A 19,587-nucleotide genomic window follows, 5' to 3' on the forward strand; every position below is an offset into this window, starting at 1 on the left:
TACTCTATTTTCTATGATGATTTATGCACATACCAATTGAAAAGGATTCAAAGACTCCATTATAACCCATGTGTTGCACACGGACGCAAATCTCACAAAATTAGTCTTCCCCTTCCTTTTTTTCCTTCTACTTAAACAAAACTTAAAGAGTTATTCATCACTTTCAGCCATATCTCATTAATCATGCTAACTTGTAAGTACTGTAGTCTTGCTATTGTTCTAATAAGAAACTTTTGCAGGGTATCCTTCAATATTCAGGATTTCGATTTCTGAGCTTTCTGCATCTATGGCCATGTTTGCCCGTCACGTTTGAGGGATGACGTCCCTCGGCGAGCATACTATCCGAGGAAAGGGAAGGAAGAAAGCGGCCTGGGACCTATAGGTTAGGTATCACCCCGGCATTTGCCTGGTGTAAATGAAGAAAACCCAGGAAACCTCACTCAGAGTGCAGCTTTATACACTTTATCAAACCCGGGATTGTTCGTACCGGAGACGAAAGCGTTAGCGACTACACTACGCGGGGCCACCCTTCAGCATTCGTTGGACTTCTGCAAAACTAGGGACACCAGCTTTTTCCAGGATGACGTGAAATTTTATGGGAAGAACTTGGCTATGCATTTGGAGCTCATGAACTTCCTTTATAGTGAAACTGATACAGTGATTATTTCAGATTATTTGCCCCGAGGCAGTGTTGCCAGATCTGGAGATTACAAAGTAGCGATGTTGTGCTCCAAAGTAGTAGATTTGAACTATTTGTAGACCAAACATAAACCTGAATTATTTTTTAGCTATACATTTTATACTTGGAGACCTTAATTTCAGACTGTTGGCAGTGGTGTGTTAGAGCAAACTTCATACTACTTCAGAAGCAATAGAAATGGACAATGCAATATACTGAGACGAGTTTGATAGTAAAAAATGGGCGACCTTTCTGATTTACAAGGAGACATATTTATTTCAATTAGTTTTGTAGGCTCTGAAATACACTTTAAAACACAATATGCCTTTTCATTATCATTTCTCACTTTTTATATTCATTTGCTAAACTTTTTATATGGGAGCCACGAATTTTGGAAGCTTTTATCATAACAACATTTATTCATTATGTTAATATGATAAATTTGTGATGTTCACATTTTACAGCTCTGCACACTTGTTTGACCTCCCGGGCTCGATTTCCGGCGGGAGCTCATGTAGTTCGGTTTCCACGTTAATCAGTAGGTCCACGTCTCACACAGCCTCGCTGCTGAAAGGGACGTTAATTTCAAAATCAACTCAGCTATTAGACTTAGGTATTAACTGAGGCAGCAACACGGTCAGTGATAGTGCAACAGCGCAAACTCAACAAAAGTCTAGTGTTGTCAGTTTTGAAGATTAAAAAGTACTAAAACAAGAGCTGAACTACAGATATACCACATTGACTTGATCCCTAGTCTTCCGTTGCAAGCACTGCTATGGGCTGACGGAATTCCACTCCCTTTCTCTCGCTTAGCAACAGCTGAACCCTTATTGGCTCAACGCGTAGGTGTGTGAGGGTGTGAGCTTTAGTTCGCATTTTTGCCACGGCTCAAGACATTTTGGCAGCACTATAGTATCGAAAATGTTAGTTTTAGTGAAACTACTGTCCATTGTGAATAAAATACTCAATAAACAAAAGTTTTATTGTATTCTATAAAACTAATCATTTGTGATTTCGTATATGAAAAAAAGAAAGGTGCGCACTCTTAAGAGTTATAGCCTGCAGATAATTAAAGCCCCAAAATAGCATGTCGCCCAATTAGAAATTTTGGCAGTGAAGGTACTTAAAAATCGCCCAATCCGCTACTTAAAACCCAATCTTGCAATACTGCCCCTGGAAAAATCGCCCAATCCACTACTTGTAGCCCAATCTTGCAATACTGCCCCTGGAAAAAATCGCCCAATCCGCTACTTGAAGCCCAATCTTGCAATACTGCCCCTGGAAAAAATCGCCCAATCTGCTACTTGAAGCCCAATCTTGCAATACTTCCCCTGGAGAAAATCGCCCAATCCGCTACTTGTAGCCCTATCTTGCAATACTGGCCCTGGGAGAGAGGGACTTTCAATATATGGGAATTGAAAGTAGTACTGCGGAACACGAGTAACCCACATCGAGTACAACTAGAGATATGCCACGGGGGAATTATTTCGTAGCTCTGCAGGGAAATTTCCACCCGGGCTATCACCTGAAATCATTACTGGTGATGGGTATTTTCCTGTCTTCCGTAGCTCCACTCCAACATCCATAAAATTAATCATGAGGGCGATCAATCAACAAGTTGACTTTCAAAATGTAATCTCTGCAAGACAAATAGTTGAGTGATGACCTCTAACCACATTAAATTACCAATGAAAATAATAATAATAATAATAATAATAATAATAATAATAATAATAATAATAATAATAATAATAATAATAATGACCACTGGATGCAGGCTTTCGCGTTTTTGCTTGAAACCGAAAGGCCCCCGGTTCAATTGGTTGTCCTGGAGTCTTAAGAATTCCTTTTCTGCATCGAGGCTAATGAGACCTTGAAATACTGTTTAACGTGGAATTCGAACCACAAGAACTCTTAACAGGAAATCTAATCCAGGTCTCCCGTACTAAAGGCGGTAATGTTAACCGCTTATGCATCAGGAAGCTCGATTTTGCGGCCGCCCATTTTGACAGTCCCTTCCCCCCAGAGTGCTTATTTACTTGTAGTAGGCCAGGTTTTCTCAACCTAGGGGTCGCGAAGATAGCGGAAGAGATCAAAATAATTAGAATCTAATACCGAGAAAACTTTTTTAAATATTATTTTGAATTTTGCTGTGATAAGCATACTTTTATTTTTATGCATACTGCTAACAACAACAAAAAATAGGTCTACTAAATATTTTCAACTTTTTTTTTTTTTAATCATATGACCCAAAATTAAGAGAGTTATGAAGTTTTAAAAATATTTGAAACGGCCTCCATTTTGAAACAGTATGATGGATTGGATTTGATATTTGTGATATGAATGAACTGACCAAATTTGGTTTTAATCCATTCGCTTTTAGGGAAGTTACTGTATCCACTATACAAGAAATGGATTCTATTATCATAGAAATAGTCGGATATCGTGAGATCTCCGCAATTAGTATACTAAGAATCCCACACAAGCTTGGGTATAAACCAGAAATTATAACGGGGTTGCTGGCAAGGGGATGTGATAAAATGGAGGTCGTGATAAGAATTAGGTTGAGAACCATTGTACTAGACCAGCGTTTCCCAACCGGTGTGCCGCGGCACACTAGTGTGCCGTGAATGAGCCGCTGGTGTGCCGCGAGGAATCGAAACAAAATTATTAATTTTATAGCAATCAAATTGCAAAACGTAGGGAAAAATTGTATATTTGTGTTTCACATCAGATACTATGAATCTACAATTTTAAGTTTCATACCGTGTTACTGTTCTGTACATTTCTAAAGTTGAAAAAGTATTTGTTGTCATTGCTATGACCATTATTGCTTCTTTATTGTTGCAGACTATTTCGTAAATTGAAAATTTAAAATGTCATTCAATCGTTTCGACAAATTACCTACATTTGTGTTTTAAAAGTAAAAGAGATGTGTTTGTTCGTTTGTTATTTAGTGATCTTCCTTCTTAGTAAAAGGTTGTATACAGTTTTTTTTTTTAAAGCGTATTTTTGAAAACCTGAGTCCAATATTTCATTGCAATTGTTTTCTATTTTTAAATTAGAATGAAAAATAAGCATAATGATTTACCACAACGAAAAAAACAGTGATAGAGCTTTCTTCTCTGTGAGAAGGAGATCAATAATCACAGGAAAAATACCATTGTGTTTTATATTTACAAATAATAATATCTATAAGTGTGCCGCGAAAATCCAAGTAACACCCATAGTGTGCCGCAAATTGAAAAAGGTTGGGAAACGCTGTACTAGACGAATGTTCAGAGGTAACTAAATAAGCTCGATTGCACGTCATATCCGCTTTCTTTCTCACTTCCTCTTCGTAGCTAGAGCACATGTTCAATTCTTGACCGAATCACTTGAAATAATGTCTCGTCATAGTGATAAAGTGAATAATCTCACTGCTGGCAAAAGGTGTGAATACAAAAAACAATCAATCCCTTCCTTCCTGACTGTAGTTCACATTCTTGCTGGAGAATGTCAATTGTGTTCGTATCCTGTATTTAGTAGCTTGTTTAAAAAAAAAAAAAAAAAAAAAAAAGTAAATAATACAAATAGATCATTAGGAATTATTTCTGACGTAATGTTTATTACAGGCCTTAACCAGTTATTATCAACATATCTCGCCAATAAGAATTGCAGTAAACAATTGTCCATTACGACGTAAAAGAACGCATTGCATACTTTTGCTGCAAAATGCCAAGCATACCAATATAACCAACTTGTTATGATAGAAGGAAAAAAAAAAGCGTTATTTTCATTACCCACTACGAGATAACACTTCAACATGAGATAACAAGTCACGCAACTCCAGGAAGCTGGCAGATAACCATCCTTCCAATTTTGACAAAGATATTTATTTTGTAGTTCATCATCACTTCTCCCCCCACCCCCTCCGGATTGAAAATCCCTTTTTTATCCATCTAAATTGAAAAAAAAAAAAATGTCAAAATATACGAACTGTGTAAACTAATACAATTTCATCACAGGTGGCGATTGGATATCAAAAATGGAAAGAAGGAGACTGTTTCCTATTGGTTATACAGAATCTTACGAAACAAACTTATAATGATTCATTTTACATATATACTAGCTGAAAATACTAATTCTTCGTGTGGGAGCTGTATTTGGAAGTCAACGCCTGTGGAAGTTATCACCATTCATCTCAGCGACCGCAAAAACTATGAATTCGACACTAATATCGGTCATCTTCTACTACTTTTACATGTCCCGGTAAACGCCCCCTGGTTCGAAATTTGAAGATAATAATAATAATAAAAAAAACGCTTCGTCTTGGTCTGGACCAAGGTACCCGTGACCCAAATTTGGCATCTCTTGGTCCACTCGTCTGGTCCCCAGGCCGCATACAGACAGACAGACACACACATTTTTATTTTATTTATATTAGAGTAGATTATTTAATTCTAAGAATTTTCCCATCGCATTTAAAATCTTTTTTGAAATCTCAATTTAACATTCCGTAAGTGTCTTTCAGGCTGAGAGAGACGACGATTATGGCAAATGAATGTTGGAATGATAAAGTGGGAGGAAACGGGACTACCTGAGAAAACCCACGGACACCATGTTGTCCACCACAGCCTTACTTGGGCGGGAATCGAACCAGGAACCACATGCACCAGAGATAAGCGCTCTATCACTGAGCCACCGTGCCCCACCTTCTCATGGCATTTAAAGAAGTTATGCCGGTTAGGCTAAAGAAGACAGTGACGATGAGAAATGAATGAAATAGTGGAATGAAGAAAGTGGGAGGAAACGGGAGAACTCCGATAAAAAACCCACGAGCACGGTGTTTGTCCACCACAAAGTCCACACGGCCCGAGCTGGGATCGAACCAGGGACCCCAAGCACCGGAGGTGAACGCTCTACCACTGAGCCCCCTACTTAAAGAAGTGTGTAACGCAAGTTTGCATATAAAAAGAGGCTACACTAAGATGCTTTAGTTTAGTTTAATCAGTGGCGGCGATGAAAGCCTCTTCAAGAAGGCTATCTTCTGAAAAAAAATCGGGAGAGCAAAATCAAAATGTGAGGGAGCTACACTGGGATACTAAATGCTAATGGACACGCTTCTGCACAAAAATAGTATGTAACTACAATTCAATTTATCTTAGCATTGGGTAGCCCCATCATGGAAGCATGCCTGGAAGAAACTATGCCTTCAATGATTGGTTTCGTAATATGGTCATTAGGGAACTTGAGGCCCAAAAGCCAAAAAAAAGGAAGGGGTATTAGCTGCCACTATTCTCAATATATTTCCCCTTCAATCTTCCATATATATCTATTCCGCGTTTTATGGACGCCACTGGATTGTGTGAAACCTGAGCCCTGAAAAACTAAGAATTCTAAATCTTTTCAGTTCAACGCCCCACAATCATGCCCTTAAACGTAAATACCCTAAGAAAACCAACGGACAGTGCTGTCCTCCACAAACTTACTTGACTAGTGATTGAACCAAGGGCCCCACGCACCAGAGTACCTAAGAATTCTAGAAGTGAAACTGAACATGATACATTAAGTTCATACGAATAATAATAATAATAATAATAATAATAATAATAATAATAATAATAATAATAATAATAATAATAATAATAATAATAATAATTTGCATAACGATAAAAAAAAGCATGAAAACACGTATACGGGACCCCCATCTAGAGGTCAAGTTGGGTTGTTGTGAGATAGGTAAGTCAAGAAAAAGTGGGAAGGTAAAACAGTACACAGATGCAGTGGCGCATCCAGAAATTGTTTTTGAGGGGGTCTGAACAAAATAATTTAGAAAAACAGTGGAACTCATTTTTGCTCCTCAAATTTGATAGTAATATATACGGTACTACACTTGCATATAGTTAATAGAAATGGAGCCGAAGAAGTGGTGTTACGTGATATTCTATTTCATCTATTTGAAAGGCATTTTTAGTGTGAATGACCGCAAATTTCTGTTGCTCTGACATTTTGGGGAGGGCTTCAGCTCCAACGCCCCCCCTCCTTTAAATCCGCTACTGCACAGACGGATCAACTTTGGTCTAGGAAGATTACTAGAAATTGAAAAAAAAAAAAACTTCAGGACACATTGTGTTATTATTATATATTTTTTTAAAGGGATACCTCCTTTCTCAGTTATACTAGAAGAAAATTATATTTCCTTTTGATTTTCATTTAGAAGGAATATTTTTCTGACAGTTTTAGTTCAATCAGGTTAATCCTGCTAAGCTTCGATATGATTTATCTCCTTCACTACAAATGAAAAAAAAAAAAAAAAAAAGAGAATTTATTTCATAATTTAGTTTTTGTTCTTACGTACAAGGGCAAATACTTCATAAATAAATATTTCGTTACATGACATGGCAATTTGGCACAACCTTGATTACACGAAATTCAAACATTGATTAAGAAAAGTAACATAACTGCTAATTTAAAAAAAAAAAAAAAATTTTGAAAACCGAAATCCCTAGTTTTATTGTCCCATGCCCCTTTTGGCTAAAGAGGCGGATAATTATGGAATAATTTGGTGGAATTAGAATGTGGAAGATTTTCGAAAATGCTCACGGCCAAAATGATGTTCACTACTGACTCTCTTGGCTTGGGAATAAATCAAGAATCTCTCACACCAGAGGTGGGCTCTATCACTGAGCCATTGCGGCCCCAAAACTAAAATAGTGTTACATATTTTTGTATCAAGTACGTCGAGATTAAAGAGGCTTTCTTACTAGAGATGGCTTTCCCCCCCCCCCAAAAAAAATGTTCTATTTTCGGAAATTTCGTTTTTTCGAAAAATTTTTCGTTTTTTAAGTAAAAGAGGCCATCCCTAATTCTTACTATTTTCGTATGTCTTACGGGAGCTAGCATCGGAAAGGAGTGAATCTTGGAAGAGCACTGTTTATTATTATTATTATTATTATTATTATTATTTGGTTTAGATTCTGCAGATGGGAGCAGGCGGAGATGAGAACTACGTTATAATAGGGTAGTGGAAAGGGAATGGTAAGTCAAAACTTCTCTAGAGAGTATGGTACACTGATGTCCAAAATTATTGTAGCATGTCTATAAATATGTTGTAGGAATATAATTTGATAACGAATTCGCCCGGTATTTTTTTTATAACGTTAGTATGTGTATAATCGGTAAAGACATGTATGTGACAAATTTCATGTCAAGAGAGCAGTAAATAAGAACAATAAAACGAAAATAAAACTTCCTTGTTCATTTAGTTTTACTAATTCTCGTTTTCGTATTTGTACTTCTTTTCGAATGAAATTTACCACAAATATACATTTCTCGATTATACACATAGTAACAGTATTAAAAGTATCCCTGCAAAATCATTATCAAATTATATTCCCACAACAAGACAGGTATATATATGCGACAATCATTTATATATATATATATATATATATATATATATATATATATATATATATATATATATATATATATATATATATATATATATATATGTGTGTGTGTGTGTGTGTGTGTGTGTTTTGTTCTAATTATTTATCAAAGTGTAAAAGTAATGTAAATTCTGGAATTTCTGTTCCACTGCAACCCCATAATTCCTCCATCAACCGTGGAGAATTCTATTTTAGTCGAGACACAAAGAGCCATGCATCTTACAAAATTTCTTCCGGGGCTGTTATGCCTGATAGGATAAGGGAGAACGATTATTAAGGCAAGTGAATAATGACGGAAGAGCTGGTGGAATGAGAATGTGGGGGAAAGGGAGTACTACGAAAAGCCCACACACACAATGTTGTCCATCACAAACTTACGTGGCCGAAGGTTGAACCAGGAACCTCACGCACCAGAAGTAATTACTCTACCACTGACACCCTCCCAAGAAAGTACGGTAATCAACCCGGCCACTAACATGCCTTTACTCGCTATCGCTCACTCGGCACTATTACATGAATTGAACACTGAGTTTTGTTTAAGAAATGAACCAACCTAAAAACTAACCCACCTTAGAACCTTCCCATGCAGCGGCGTACGCAAGGAGGGGCGGTTCGGAGTTTAAATCCTAAGGCCCGTTACACAGTCACGCGGAGCTCCGCGCGCGGAGTCCCGCGTGGCAAGATTGTTCTATTGATTCTTATGGGTGCATACATAGTCACGCGGAGGCCTCCGCGCGCGGAGCAGCCTCCGCGTGGCCCTATCCGCGCTCCGCGCTCCGCGAGGCAGATAAGGCCATTGAGCAAATGGGTGCTTACATAGTCAAGCGGAACTCCGCGCGCGGAGCAGCCACTTCTCTTTAAAATTTAAAAAGAAACGTGCATGGTAGCAAAAGCAAAATGCAAATTGATCCAGATTTATTTTCTTATTTTTGATAGTGAGTTGCTAAATAATATTTTATACTGTTCTATAATACTATTTTCATATTGTTTAGTGTTATTTTTAATTTAGCTATATTGTCTTCGTTTAATTGGAACTTTCAATTAATGTCTTTGCTTAATTGGAACTGTACATGTGGTGCCTCTAATATACCACTGTTAACAGTACGTGACTATTGTAATTTTTGGACTTTCAACAAATTTCAGTTTCAGTTTCAATTATCACGGAGGTTAAATTAACACCATATTAATGGGATCCCTCTTGTGAGGAATACAAAAAGCGTGACATTCGTGAACAGGCATGGAACGAGATATGTTAAAGTTTTTTTTTTTTTTTTTTTTTTTGTAAAAATGAAGGTATGGGCAATGAAAAAAGATAAATTGAGGCAAATAATTTATCTCTACTATTAAATAGTTGATTGGATGTGAAGTTCTAACCAAATGTACAAACATTGGTTATTTTCATTTGTTAAAAAACAGTATCTGTTAAGTGCTGTATTTTAAGAGCGTGCATATGAATTTTATTTAAATTGCATTTTTATAATTTCGATGGATTTTTTTTTTCAATTAGTTCATCGAACGACTGAATTGACGTACGGAAATTATTGAAGTACTTCTCGTCTTCTCGCAAATCTATATACACAGACGTAAAGCTCCCTTCAAACTTCTTTGAGAAACCAAGGGGTGAATCTTGAGACATTTATTTTTCTGTGTTCTTCGTTTTCTCTTCTTACAGAAATATTAAGATGCCACTATTGTCGTTTCGAACTTTTTATGTTGACTCGCAACACTGACTGAGAAGAATCCTGTATATAATCACGTGACGCGTAGCGCGTAGCTACGGATGACTGTGTAAGCACACACGCGTAGTGCGGAGGGCGGAAGACGGGACGCGGAGCGCGGAGCTCCGCTTGACTGTGTAACGGGCCTAAGAATAAACATTTCGTATATTAAGATACACACGTAACGCTCGTCCTGAAAGACTATGAAGCTGAGTGCTTTAATTCCCCTTGATGAAATTCTGTGCACGCCACTGGATTAATGAAACCGATATTTTGTTTCTGTGGCGATAAACATTTAAGTCAATTAAAAAAAAACACAATAAACTAAGGGCCAGATATAGGCTATATTAATTTTATAATTATTGTTCTGAAATTAATTTTAGAAGCTTGTGTTCTTATGATAACATATCTGGTATCAGCTAGAATAACAAATATTAAAAAGTACACCTCTCCCCCCTTTATGTTTACACTTACCACTAATCCGCCTCATTGTAGAATCTTGCCGGTCCGATAAACAACTTTTCAGAAACCTCATGCAGACACGCCAAACTGTTGATATGTTTTCACAGTCCCATCGTTTTCAGATTCACAAAAACAAAAAGCACACACCAAACATTTTATGACAACAAATCCACAGATTATGCTTCAACAGATCACCAGAAACTAAAACAAGCTTCAGAAACAGTAAAAACAGATTTTGTTTACTCTAGTATTATATTTTCGTTTTTTTGTATATCTCACACAAAATATAGCTACGATGCCACTTCTAAACACTTTCACTATTTTTCACAAGCAAGGGCGACGCATTGTCAAGAACTTAGCGTCTAGTGAGGAACACATGTGAAAACTCAAAGAAACAGACACTTCTTAATCACGCTAGGAGTGATAACTAGGTGTCAGTTATATCCGGTTTTTGAGAAAATTTCATCCGGCAACTTTTGTAAATTCATAACGATAATTTCGGAAAAAATCACGATTCTTTATTGTTATATTTTTTAATATTTGGAGTCACATACTAGAGGGTCAACACACTTTCCTGTATCACACACTGATAGAAACACAAGTTTTAACACTCACACATATCCCATTAGGATCCGTTTATAGAATATTATGTGATATACACAACACTCAACCAACACAAGGCTTATGAGCGTGGTTAGGTACCGTCGTGTACTGTGACGCAACCTGTTTTAGTCTTCTCAAAGCGGTTCTGGACTCCCGCGCCGTCTCGCGGTGCGCACTCGCAGGGCAGGTAAGAGAGTACACCCCTTGCCCCCCGCCTCTACGCTCTCCAGTCACCTCCCCTAGTTTTACTAAAGTCAAAGTCCCAACCAAAGCCAGGCAACAGTGAAGCACCTACGTCAGGATGGTTCCATTTCCGTTATGCGTGTAGGGGAGGCCGCTAGCAACCAACCAAAATACGAACAGAGGGTGCTTCAGCGAGGAAAGGTGTTTCTTGTACGCACACAGGGTTACTACGCGTCCTCAAGGGTAGCACAATACAAGAAAAAAAATCAAGGTTGGTGTTTTTTTTCTTTCTTTCTCTTTACGAAAGAACAAAATCGTACTGAAGGACGGAAATCCGACGACCATGTGTTTCTGCTACGACCACTGACTGCTTCCAGGAGCGAACGAAATGAGTTTGATGAACGGAACTGAACACGTGTTCCACGACGTCTGCTCAAACTAAGACCTCCTTTATGGAAGTTCCGCTGATAAAACGTCCAACTCTTTCTTTTTGTTACTTCAAAAGCCAACGTTTACTATTAAATCCACTTTGATGCGATGCCAAGTTAAACCAAATGTCTTCATAGCCTATATAATGATCATTTTTCTTGTTATTTCTTTCTTAGAACTTATCTTCGCGTGATTTTCTTATTGGTTACGACATTAAGACATTTGACTTCGAGGTCGCCTTTTTCTGTTTTTATTTGCCAGAGAGAATAGTTCTTTTTTTGATCTCAAGCGTCGTATAATTTTATTTAACTCAGTATTTCACTAAACACTTACATCACGACTCTAGAACTATACACGACTAAACTAACGTTTTTTTGACCAGAGATTATTACTCTTATTTATTAAAACTAAAATAAATAGTGTTACGCACTGTATCAAGAACGTCAGGATTTATTACTTAAAGAGGCATTCTTAAAAGAGACGACCTTTTACGGAAAGTCTGTTTTTCGATTTTTGAAAATTTCGTTTTTCGATTTTTTTTCGACAAAAATTTCGTTCATCTTCCATTAATTTTTCGTTTTTGAAAAAAAAAAAATAGGCCATCCATAATTCTACTATTATTAAATGTATTGAGGGAACTGGCATCGGAAAAGTGTGAATCTTGACACACTCACCTCTAGTAGCAAAATCGGACGATGCGACATACCAACGGTGACCCAACATCAGATTTGGTCACTTTAGGAACCATTTCCTACCCAAACCAACGGTAAAAGTGAGGGGGGCCGTCCCCTACCTCCAAAAAATATGTACTGCGTCCCTCCAATTCCTAAAAAAATTACAATGGGCAAAGATAGGCAGGGAGAACGGTGGGACGTCATGCCGTACCGCCCCACTACTATTTCAGAGCCACTTTTACCCCTGATCCAAACCATTTCCCAACCAAAAGAGCGGTTCCCCGACATTTAGTAAATGCTAAAGTAACGTATTACTTGGTTGGGAAAACAGTCGATTCTAGTATTTTTGCGTGATGGTCGGGAGAATAGCTGGTTGGCCACCCATACATTTAACCAACATTGGGCCAACGTAAGTTTTTCTGCTATAGACTCGCACCGGCTATCACCCACCGTTTTGACCAAATCTCACTCGATTCCCAACGATGGGCCAACCAACCTTGCTACTAGAGCTGAAAATCAGCACGTTACTCGGCCTATTTATCATTTACAAACATAGTTTCAGATAGGCCTACAGGTTACCAATACCTTAAGCAGGGTTTCTACCAGAAAATCTTATCCCGCAGTCAAGCAGTTCAAAATCTCCTCAACACTTCAAAGGATTGTCAGTCGGGAGGACAAGATTGTGATGGCAGTAAGGCGTTCTCGCAGCTTCGTGAGGTCGATAAGGAAGTTGCCTGAAGGTAAAAGAATATCGGACTCGAATCACAGCAACAACAGTGATGGGAATTCGTGATGTGCTGACCACGCATCTCCCATACTAAAAGTCGTTGGTTTAAGCATATCGGAGTTGTAGTTCCAGATAGCCTAGTTACAAACACATTTTATATTGGAAATAATGAACAATGATACGGTAAAAGAATCTTTGAAGGAAGTCTGCCAGATCCTTGTATCTAAAAGCACCATTCCAACATTAGAACTGAGGAAGGATCCGTGGCACAATGTTAGAATGCGATTGAGAATTTCGAACTGTGGACCTTCCGGTGCTATAGAATTTCAGTTACGTTTGAGACGATGGGCGGATTGAATTAATCTCTCCCCCACTAATGCCCCTCCTCTTCATACTTAAAAGACAAATCTAGACAATAAATATATCTCCAATATGGGTACACTGTAGTGTAGTGGTTGGAGCCTTGGACTTACGTCCATATAGTCCCGGGTTTGATTCCCGGCCGGTTTTTTTCCCATTTTTGGCGTCCATCCATCGTCGTGAAGCAAACTGGGGAGTCCCGTGAATAAAATATGACTAGGTCTAGTAGAAAGCTCTTGTTGGAGACAGAAAGGACGTAAGTTCAGCCGGTTACGCGAAGTGTTTTGCTTCAAATCTTCAATATAAATAAAATCTATGTATGTTCCATTGTAACTCTGGAATTCCTGAAGCAATTTCAACCAAACTTGGAACAACCATGACTTACAGTCTGGAAAAAAAAAATATTGTGGAAGTAAAACACAACTATCACCCCTTGAAGTGTGGTAGGGAAAGGGTTACATTTAACTAGAGCCTCTAACACATTAGGCAACACTTCGTACCTTAAAATAATGTTGGCTGCCTGTACAAAGGGGTAATACTTCCCTTAAAACGAGTATCTTACGGGAGAAGGGGTTAAAATATGTTACATAAATTTGTTCTCCCCGTGTAAATAATGGATATTTCAGACAGGAGTAGCGTCAAAGGCATTGCTTGTCCTTATTTATTCTTTTCGGTTCTTTATTTTCAAATATTTTGCATAAACATTATTGATCAACTATATTCGTCCTCTTAAATCGAGCACTGGAGCATTTTGTTTGTTTGTTTGTTTGTTTTGGTAAGAGTTTTCGCAGCAGGCAATTTTCTACTATACTACATGTTTTTCTTTTCTTCTTGTTTTTCTTTTTTTGTTAATTTTATTATCCATATTATCGACAGATGCTCTAAATTCGATCTGACGTCGCATCAATAAACTGAATTCGTATTTAAATTCCATTCATATTAATTATTTCTGGATAAACTACATAATTAAACGTACAATATTACATTCATGAGAAAAATAGAACATTGTCACCTTCCGCGAGCACTAAAGGGTTATTTTGGCATTTAACACTATTTTCCTCGAACAGCCCAACCTTTTAAATTTAAGTGGAAAACAAATATTTACATCCAATTATGTGATAACTGGAAATTGTCATTTGTGGTTAAAATCTCGACGTATTTGGTTAAGGTATACAGGAAGTCCCAGTTCATTTTCCCGGTAGAGCTTTATGATTAATGCTGCCCACGAGAGGAGAGTCGAAAAAATACATTTTACAATTCGAGACGAGACGAGAAATAGTTCTTGGAGAATCCAGACGAGACGACACGAGAAAACTTATTTCTTGTCTCGTCTCATCTCGTGGGTAACACTATTTGTAGTTCGGATTTCATGCTTCTCAGTAGATCAACACCTCATGTAGCCTAGTTTCTCAAAGGGATGTTAGATGCTAATGTACTGAACTCTTTTTCCATCTCCTCCGAGAACTTTGTCAAATAAGAAAATTGGAGAAAAGGAAGTAAAGAGGCTCTGACAGCACTGTTATCTCTCTCTCTCTCTCTCTCTCTCTATATATATATATATATATATATATATATATATATATATATATATATATATATATATATATATATATATATATATATATATAACCATTTGGTGTAACAAACCATTTTGTGAGCCTAAGCCTGCTCGAGCGCCATCTGCTAGCGTCAGGCTTAACTACGTCCTGCGACTCCCTGTTCCTAACGGGCGCATCCGGACCTCTCTAGACCTAGTAGCCGTCATGTCTTGTTTTGAAGTGACTCCCCAGTTTGCCTCACGACGCTGGGTGGACGCCAAAAATTGGGAAGCTCCAGCCAGAATTCGAACCCGAACCCGGGATTCCAACCATAACGCTGTTCGTACGTAAACCGAAATGTTCGTAAATTGAAATGATTTTTCCTATTCAAATAAATGTAAATACAAGTATTCCGTTTTAGCTACAGATATATATATATATATATATATATATATATATATATATATATATATATATATATATATATATATATATATATATATATATATATATATATATATATATATATATATATATGCCTTTGGCTAGCTGAGGGCTCCGCCCCCAGACCCCTGAGTTTGCTCGACCTACGGCCTCGCATTTATTATCTATCGACCTTTGCATCAACAGTGGATTTCCTGAAATTGCTCTTCATATTTCCTGAATTTACCCATTCGGGGGCTTCGCCCCCCACACACTGTCTTTGCTGGGCCTACGGCCTCGCACCTCTTCAACCCACAATTCTATCGCTTCTCTTCCTATTTCAACTATCTAAAAGATAAGAATTTGTATCCCAAGAAAACGCCCATTTAAATAGCATGGGGATTTCTTCATCCCCCTTTAGACCCCTAAAAAATTAAAAGTATTTACTTTTGAGAATTTTCCTGTGGGTTTGTCCCAAAAAGCTACAATCATGTCAAATTTAATCATTGTAGCCCTACAGGAAGTGCTTAATAATTTGGGGGTGTAAAAGGTGCCCCATATAAATAACATGGGAAAGATTTTTCAGTTTCTTTAAAAAACACTCTAAAGTTGGATTTTTTAATTGTTACTGATTTACTTAGGGAGTGCTAACGAAAACGTATACGCATACCGAATTTCAAGTTTTTATTCTAATTCTAAGTACCTAAAACGTGAGATTACAAGTCCAGAAAAAGACCCATTTAAATAGCATGGGGAAATTCTTCATCCCCTCTTTAGACCCCTTAAAAATTAAAAATATTAACTTTTGGCAATTTTCCTGTCCGTTAGTTCCGGAAAGCTACAATCATGCCAAATTTACTCATTGTAGCCCTACAGGAAATGCTCAATAATTTATGTCAGCTCATGTAGTTTTATATATAGTTAAAATATATATATATTCTTAAATGTTTTCTTGTGATATAGAATTAAAACAATAAAAATAACATTATCATTTTAAAGATATACTATATAAGCAAAATTATATTAAACAAAACAGTATAAGGGCTTTAAAAAAGTGGGGGAAAAGAGAACAAAAAGTTACTTTTGAACACAGAAAGCTGAGAGATAATATTTACAGGAAACGTGTTACAGCATCCCTAGGCACATGGAATTCTCAGCATAAGCATGTGTGTGTGTGTGTTCGTATCCCGAAGTATTGATCGTAAGTCAAGGGGATTCCCCCCCCCAAAAAAAAAAAAACTTGTTCGCAAAATAAGGAGTTCGTAACTCCGGGGTTTATTGTATTAGAAATACAATGAAAGGTAAAACAGAAACGGAAAGGAAAAAAGTGCAACTCTTACGTCAAAACAAGAGAGATAAGCGAATAATGATAAGGGATTGAAGGTTCTAATTGCGGTAAGTGATCATTGAGTAATGGCACAATACTTATGATAAGAATGCCACCCATCATTCGGTAAGCAATTTCCCCTCGCGGACCTTTCACCTCTTCCAACCCACAGATTGTGAAACTGATCCACAAACCATAAGAGCAAACTTGGACATTATTTCAATGACTTAATGTTCTTTGAACATTCAACATGAATTTCATAATATATTCTAATCTCTATAGAACTTTATGATAGTTACTTTTATTTAGTTTTCCTCTTAGCTTATTCCCGCCATATTTCTTAACTTCCCTAAGAAACGTAGTTTTCCTTATCTACAGTACATAACAGCTGATGGTAGAAAACCTTTGTTATCTTTATGTTCATATGCCAACATCGTATTTTTTTCAAAGCCTCCAAGACCAGAGTTTCCTTGAAAGCAACCTTTTTAATAATCGTTCTTCTCAGAACATTTTTGATTTATTCCAAGGTCATGGCAAACGATAAATATAAAACGTTTAGTTAAATACTTTGCAAAGCTTGTAGTATGTTCCTGTTATATATGTACTGTACTGTAGGATATGTCTAAACGAAGGTTATGGTGTCCGTTTATATCAGTAGGTGAAACATCGCTAGAGAAGTCATGTAGCCACTAAGACAGAAATTGCATCTGATGCAACAGCTAAAGAATTAGGAAAACGTCATACTCAACGAAAGTCAAGGATATAAAATAAGGAAACCTTTTAACAATAAGCTTAGTGTAAAATGCTAATATTGCATTATTTCATTACGATAAAATCCTTGCCTATTTTGGCCACTGCTTATTGCACAGAAATCTTGAATTTCCTCGTGATTATCGTATGCGCTCTTGATGTGGTAGACTGGGATTGATTTCAGAGTTGAGCTGTACACACACAACTCATACGGCCTTCGTGCTAAAAGGGACTGTGTGATACCCGGGAAATAGATACTCAATAAATAGCGAAACAAAAAGTGTCACGTGTACACCACGTCAAGGAGTTTGGTTTAATTAATCTATTTTCTCAATTAATGTTGAAACCGGAAGTGGTTGTAGATTTAAAGGAAACTCCGCAGTCTACTGCTCTTCCGGCTCGTCTAGTGGCTAGCGCATGCGTCATTGGTGTACGTGGACCCGGGTTCGATTTCAGGTGGGAGAGCCTTTTTTTATATTTTAACTGTCCTCGATATTTCTGTATTCGTGTCCTTATCGTCATAGGTTACTAGTAAAATGAGAAAAACGAGTGAAAACACACTGATAACTGGTTAAGCAACTTACTGAGGAACGGTCAGTGAATCAGGTTAACTTTAAAATAACAGTTAGAGCTTTGGAATCACGTCCTCGTGGTCTTGGGTTCGACTCCCGGCCGGTGGTTCCCAATTTTTTAGAGTCTACCCAGCATTGTGGATCAAACTGGGAAGTCATGTGAGTAAAAGGCGTGATGGTCACTAGATCTAGAAAGCTCGTGTTAGAAACGTCCTGTTAGAAACAGATCGACGCAGCCCGCTGGACATCTGAGCGTTCCAACAATGTGTTCCATCTTCACTTTATTCTTTCTACTGAAACCGGAAGTTGTAGAAATGTACTACTATTTCCGGTTTCAATATTAATGGAGAAAATATCACATCAATACAAACCAAATTCCTTCGCATGGAGTCCATCTGACACTAAAACTTGTAACTATTTACTGTTGTTCATGGACAACAAATAAAAATTTAACAATTTTTGTTTAACATAATGAAGTATAGCTAAGACCGATGGTGTCGGTGTGTAATCTTCTACTCCAGCTCTCTTGTAGGCAAAATAGTGCGGTGGCGAGACAACCTATAGCCTCCTGTGCGAGTTGATCTTGCGAACCAGATTCAAGCACCAATCAGGGGTAAGTCCCAACATTAACAGTAGGTTTCGTCGTTCATATCTTTGTTGTTCTACAGATTAGTGCTTCCCAACTTTTTTGGGGTCAAGGCCAGTGGCGTATTTAGGGGGGCTTCCGGGCTTAAGCCCCCCCGAAACCTTACTTACTATAGTAAAGTATATGAAATATCCTGCAGAATTTCCACATTTTCAGGCAAAGCTCTCACCCCGAAAGTTAGCAAAGACCCCCCAGAACAAAATCGTAAATACGCCACTGGTCATGGCACAACCTCCGTTGTTGATTTCACTCGCAGAATAGCAATATACTAGTTGCCAACACTACAGTAGCTCATGTAGAACCTCAAATTTCTAATTAAATACCAGTGTTCATTCTTGAACGTATCTGAAAAATAAACATTTTAGGCCTTTGTAATATTTTTTTCTTATTTCTTTATTTTTTTGAAAAAAATGTTTGTATTGACTTAACACTGTTTTTATTTTTTTTCACCTTCACCTTCACATACATTGATTTGAAAGGTTCGTGGCATACATGACGAATCTCATGCGACATCGGTTGAGAACCACTGGTATGGATTGTCTAAACTGGCTAGTAAGCTCGATATGCCGTCAAAAAAATATGGACTTGGAAATAGATAATCCTCGAAATGAACCTTCTCGTGCCAAAAACTTCACAGAAATGTTAATTTCTGTACTTATACCTAGATAGAAATTCACAAACGTGTTTTTTTTTCTTTTGCACAAAACAACAATTGTTTCACAAAAAAAAAACAAAAAAAACACTAATTTTATCAAGCTTATAATAGTAACTAGTAACTTTTATTTTTCGCTGTAATCATAATCTATTCGAGATTACAATTGGTCCTTCGCATTTTAGTTGTTAGTATTTCCACTAAAAATGCCCCTTCTTTCAAGAAACAATGGCGAGCGTCCAAATTTCCTGATTGTCTGAACGGAAATTAACTCGTATTGGAAGGTTTCTTTCACCCCGTGTGAGAACAGGGGTGTGTTCCCTTCTAGCGATCATCCGATGGGGGAAGCCATTAAGAAACTTAATCTTCGCCACAGTTGCCAGGTTATAGTTCCTTTCTCTTTTTTTGATT

The 19,587-nt window shown here is 37.4% G+C and overlaps 1 protein-coding gene across 2 annotated transcripts in view; it reads right to left on the reverse strand.

Moving 5' to 3' along the window:
- The window catches only part of ckn (CRK like proto-oncogene, adaptor protein), a 580,084-nt gene that overhangs the window by 432,387 nt on the left and 128,110 nt on the right, over positions 1-19,587 (reverse strand). The window contains exon 1 of one of the 2 annotated variants that reach the window (XM_081732141.1): positions 10,305-11,583. The exons of the other annotated variant lie outside the window; for it this stretch is intronic. Coding sequence (XP_081588267.1) covers positions 10,305-10,365 — 61 coding nt within the window. The 5' untranslated portion in view covers positions 10,366-11,583. Of the gene's footprint in view, positions 1-10,304; positions 11,584-19,587 lie in introns of those variants that run through there. 2 annotated transcript variants of the gene reach the window in all.

The sequence above is a fragment of the Thermobia domestica genome, chromosome 11 (assembly GCF_964235325.1).
Source record: "Thermobia domestica chromosome 11, izTheDome1.hap1.1, whole genome shotgun sequence".
NCBI lineage: Eukaryota > Metazoa > Arthropoda > Insecta > Zygentoma > Lepismatidae > Thermobia > Thermobia domestica.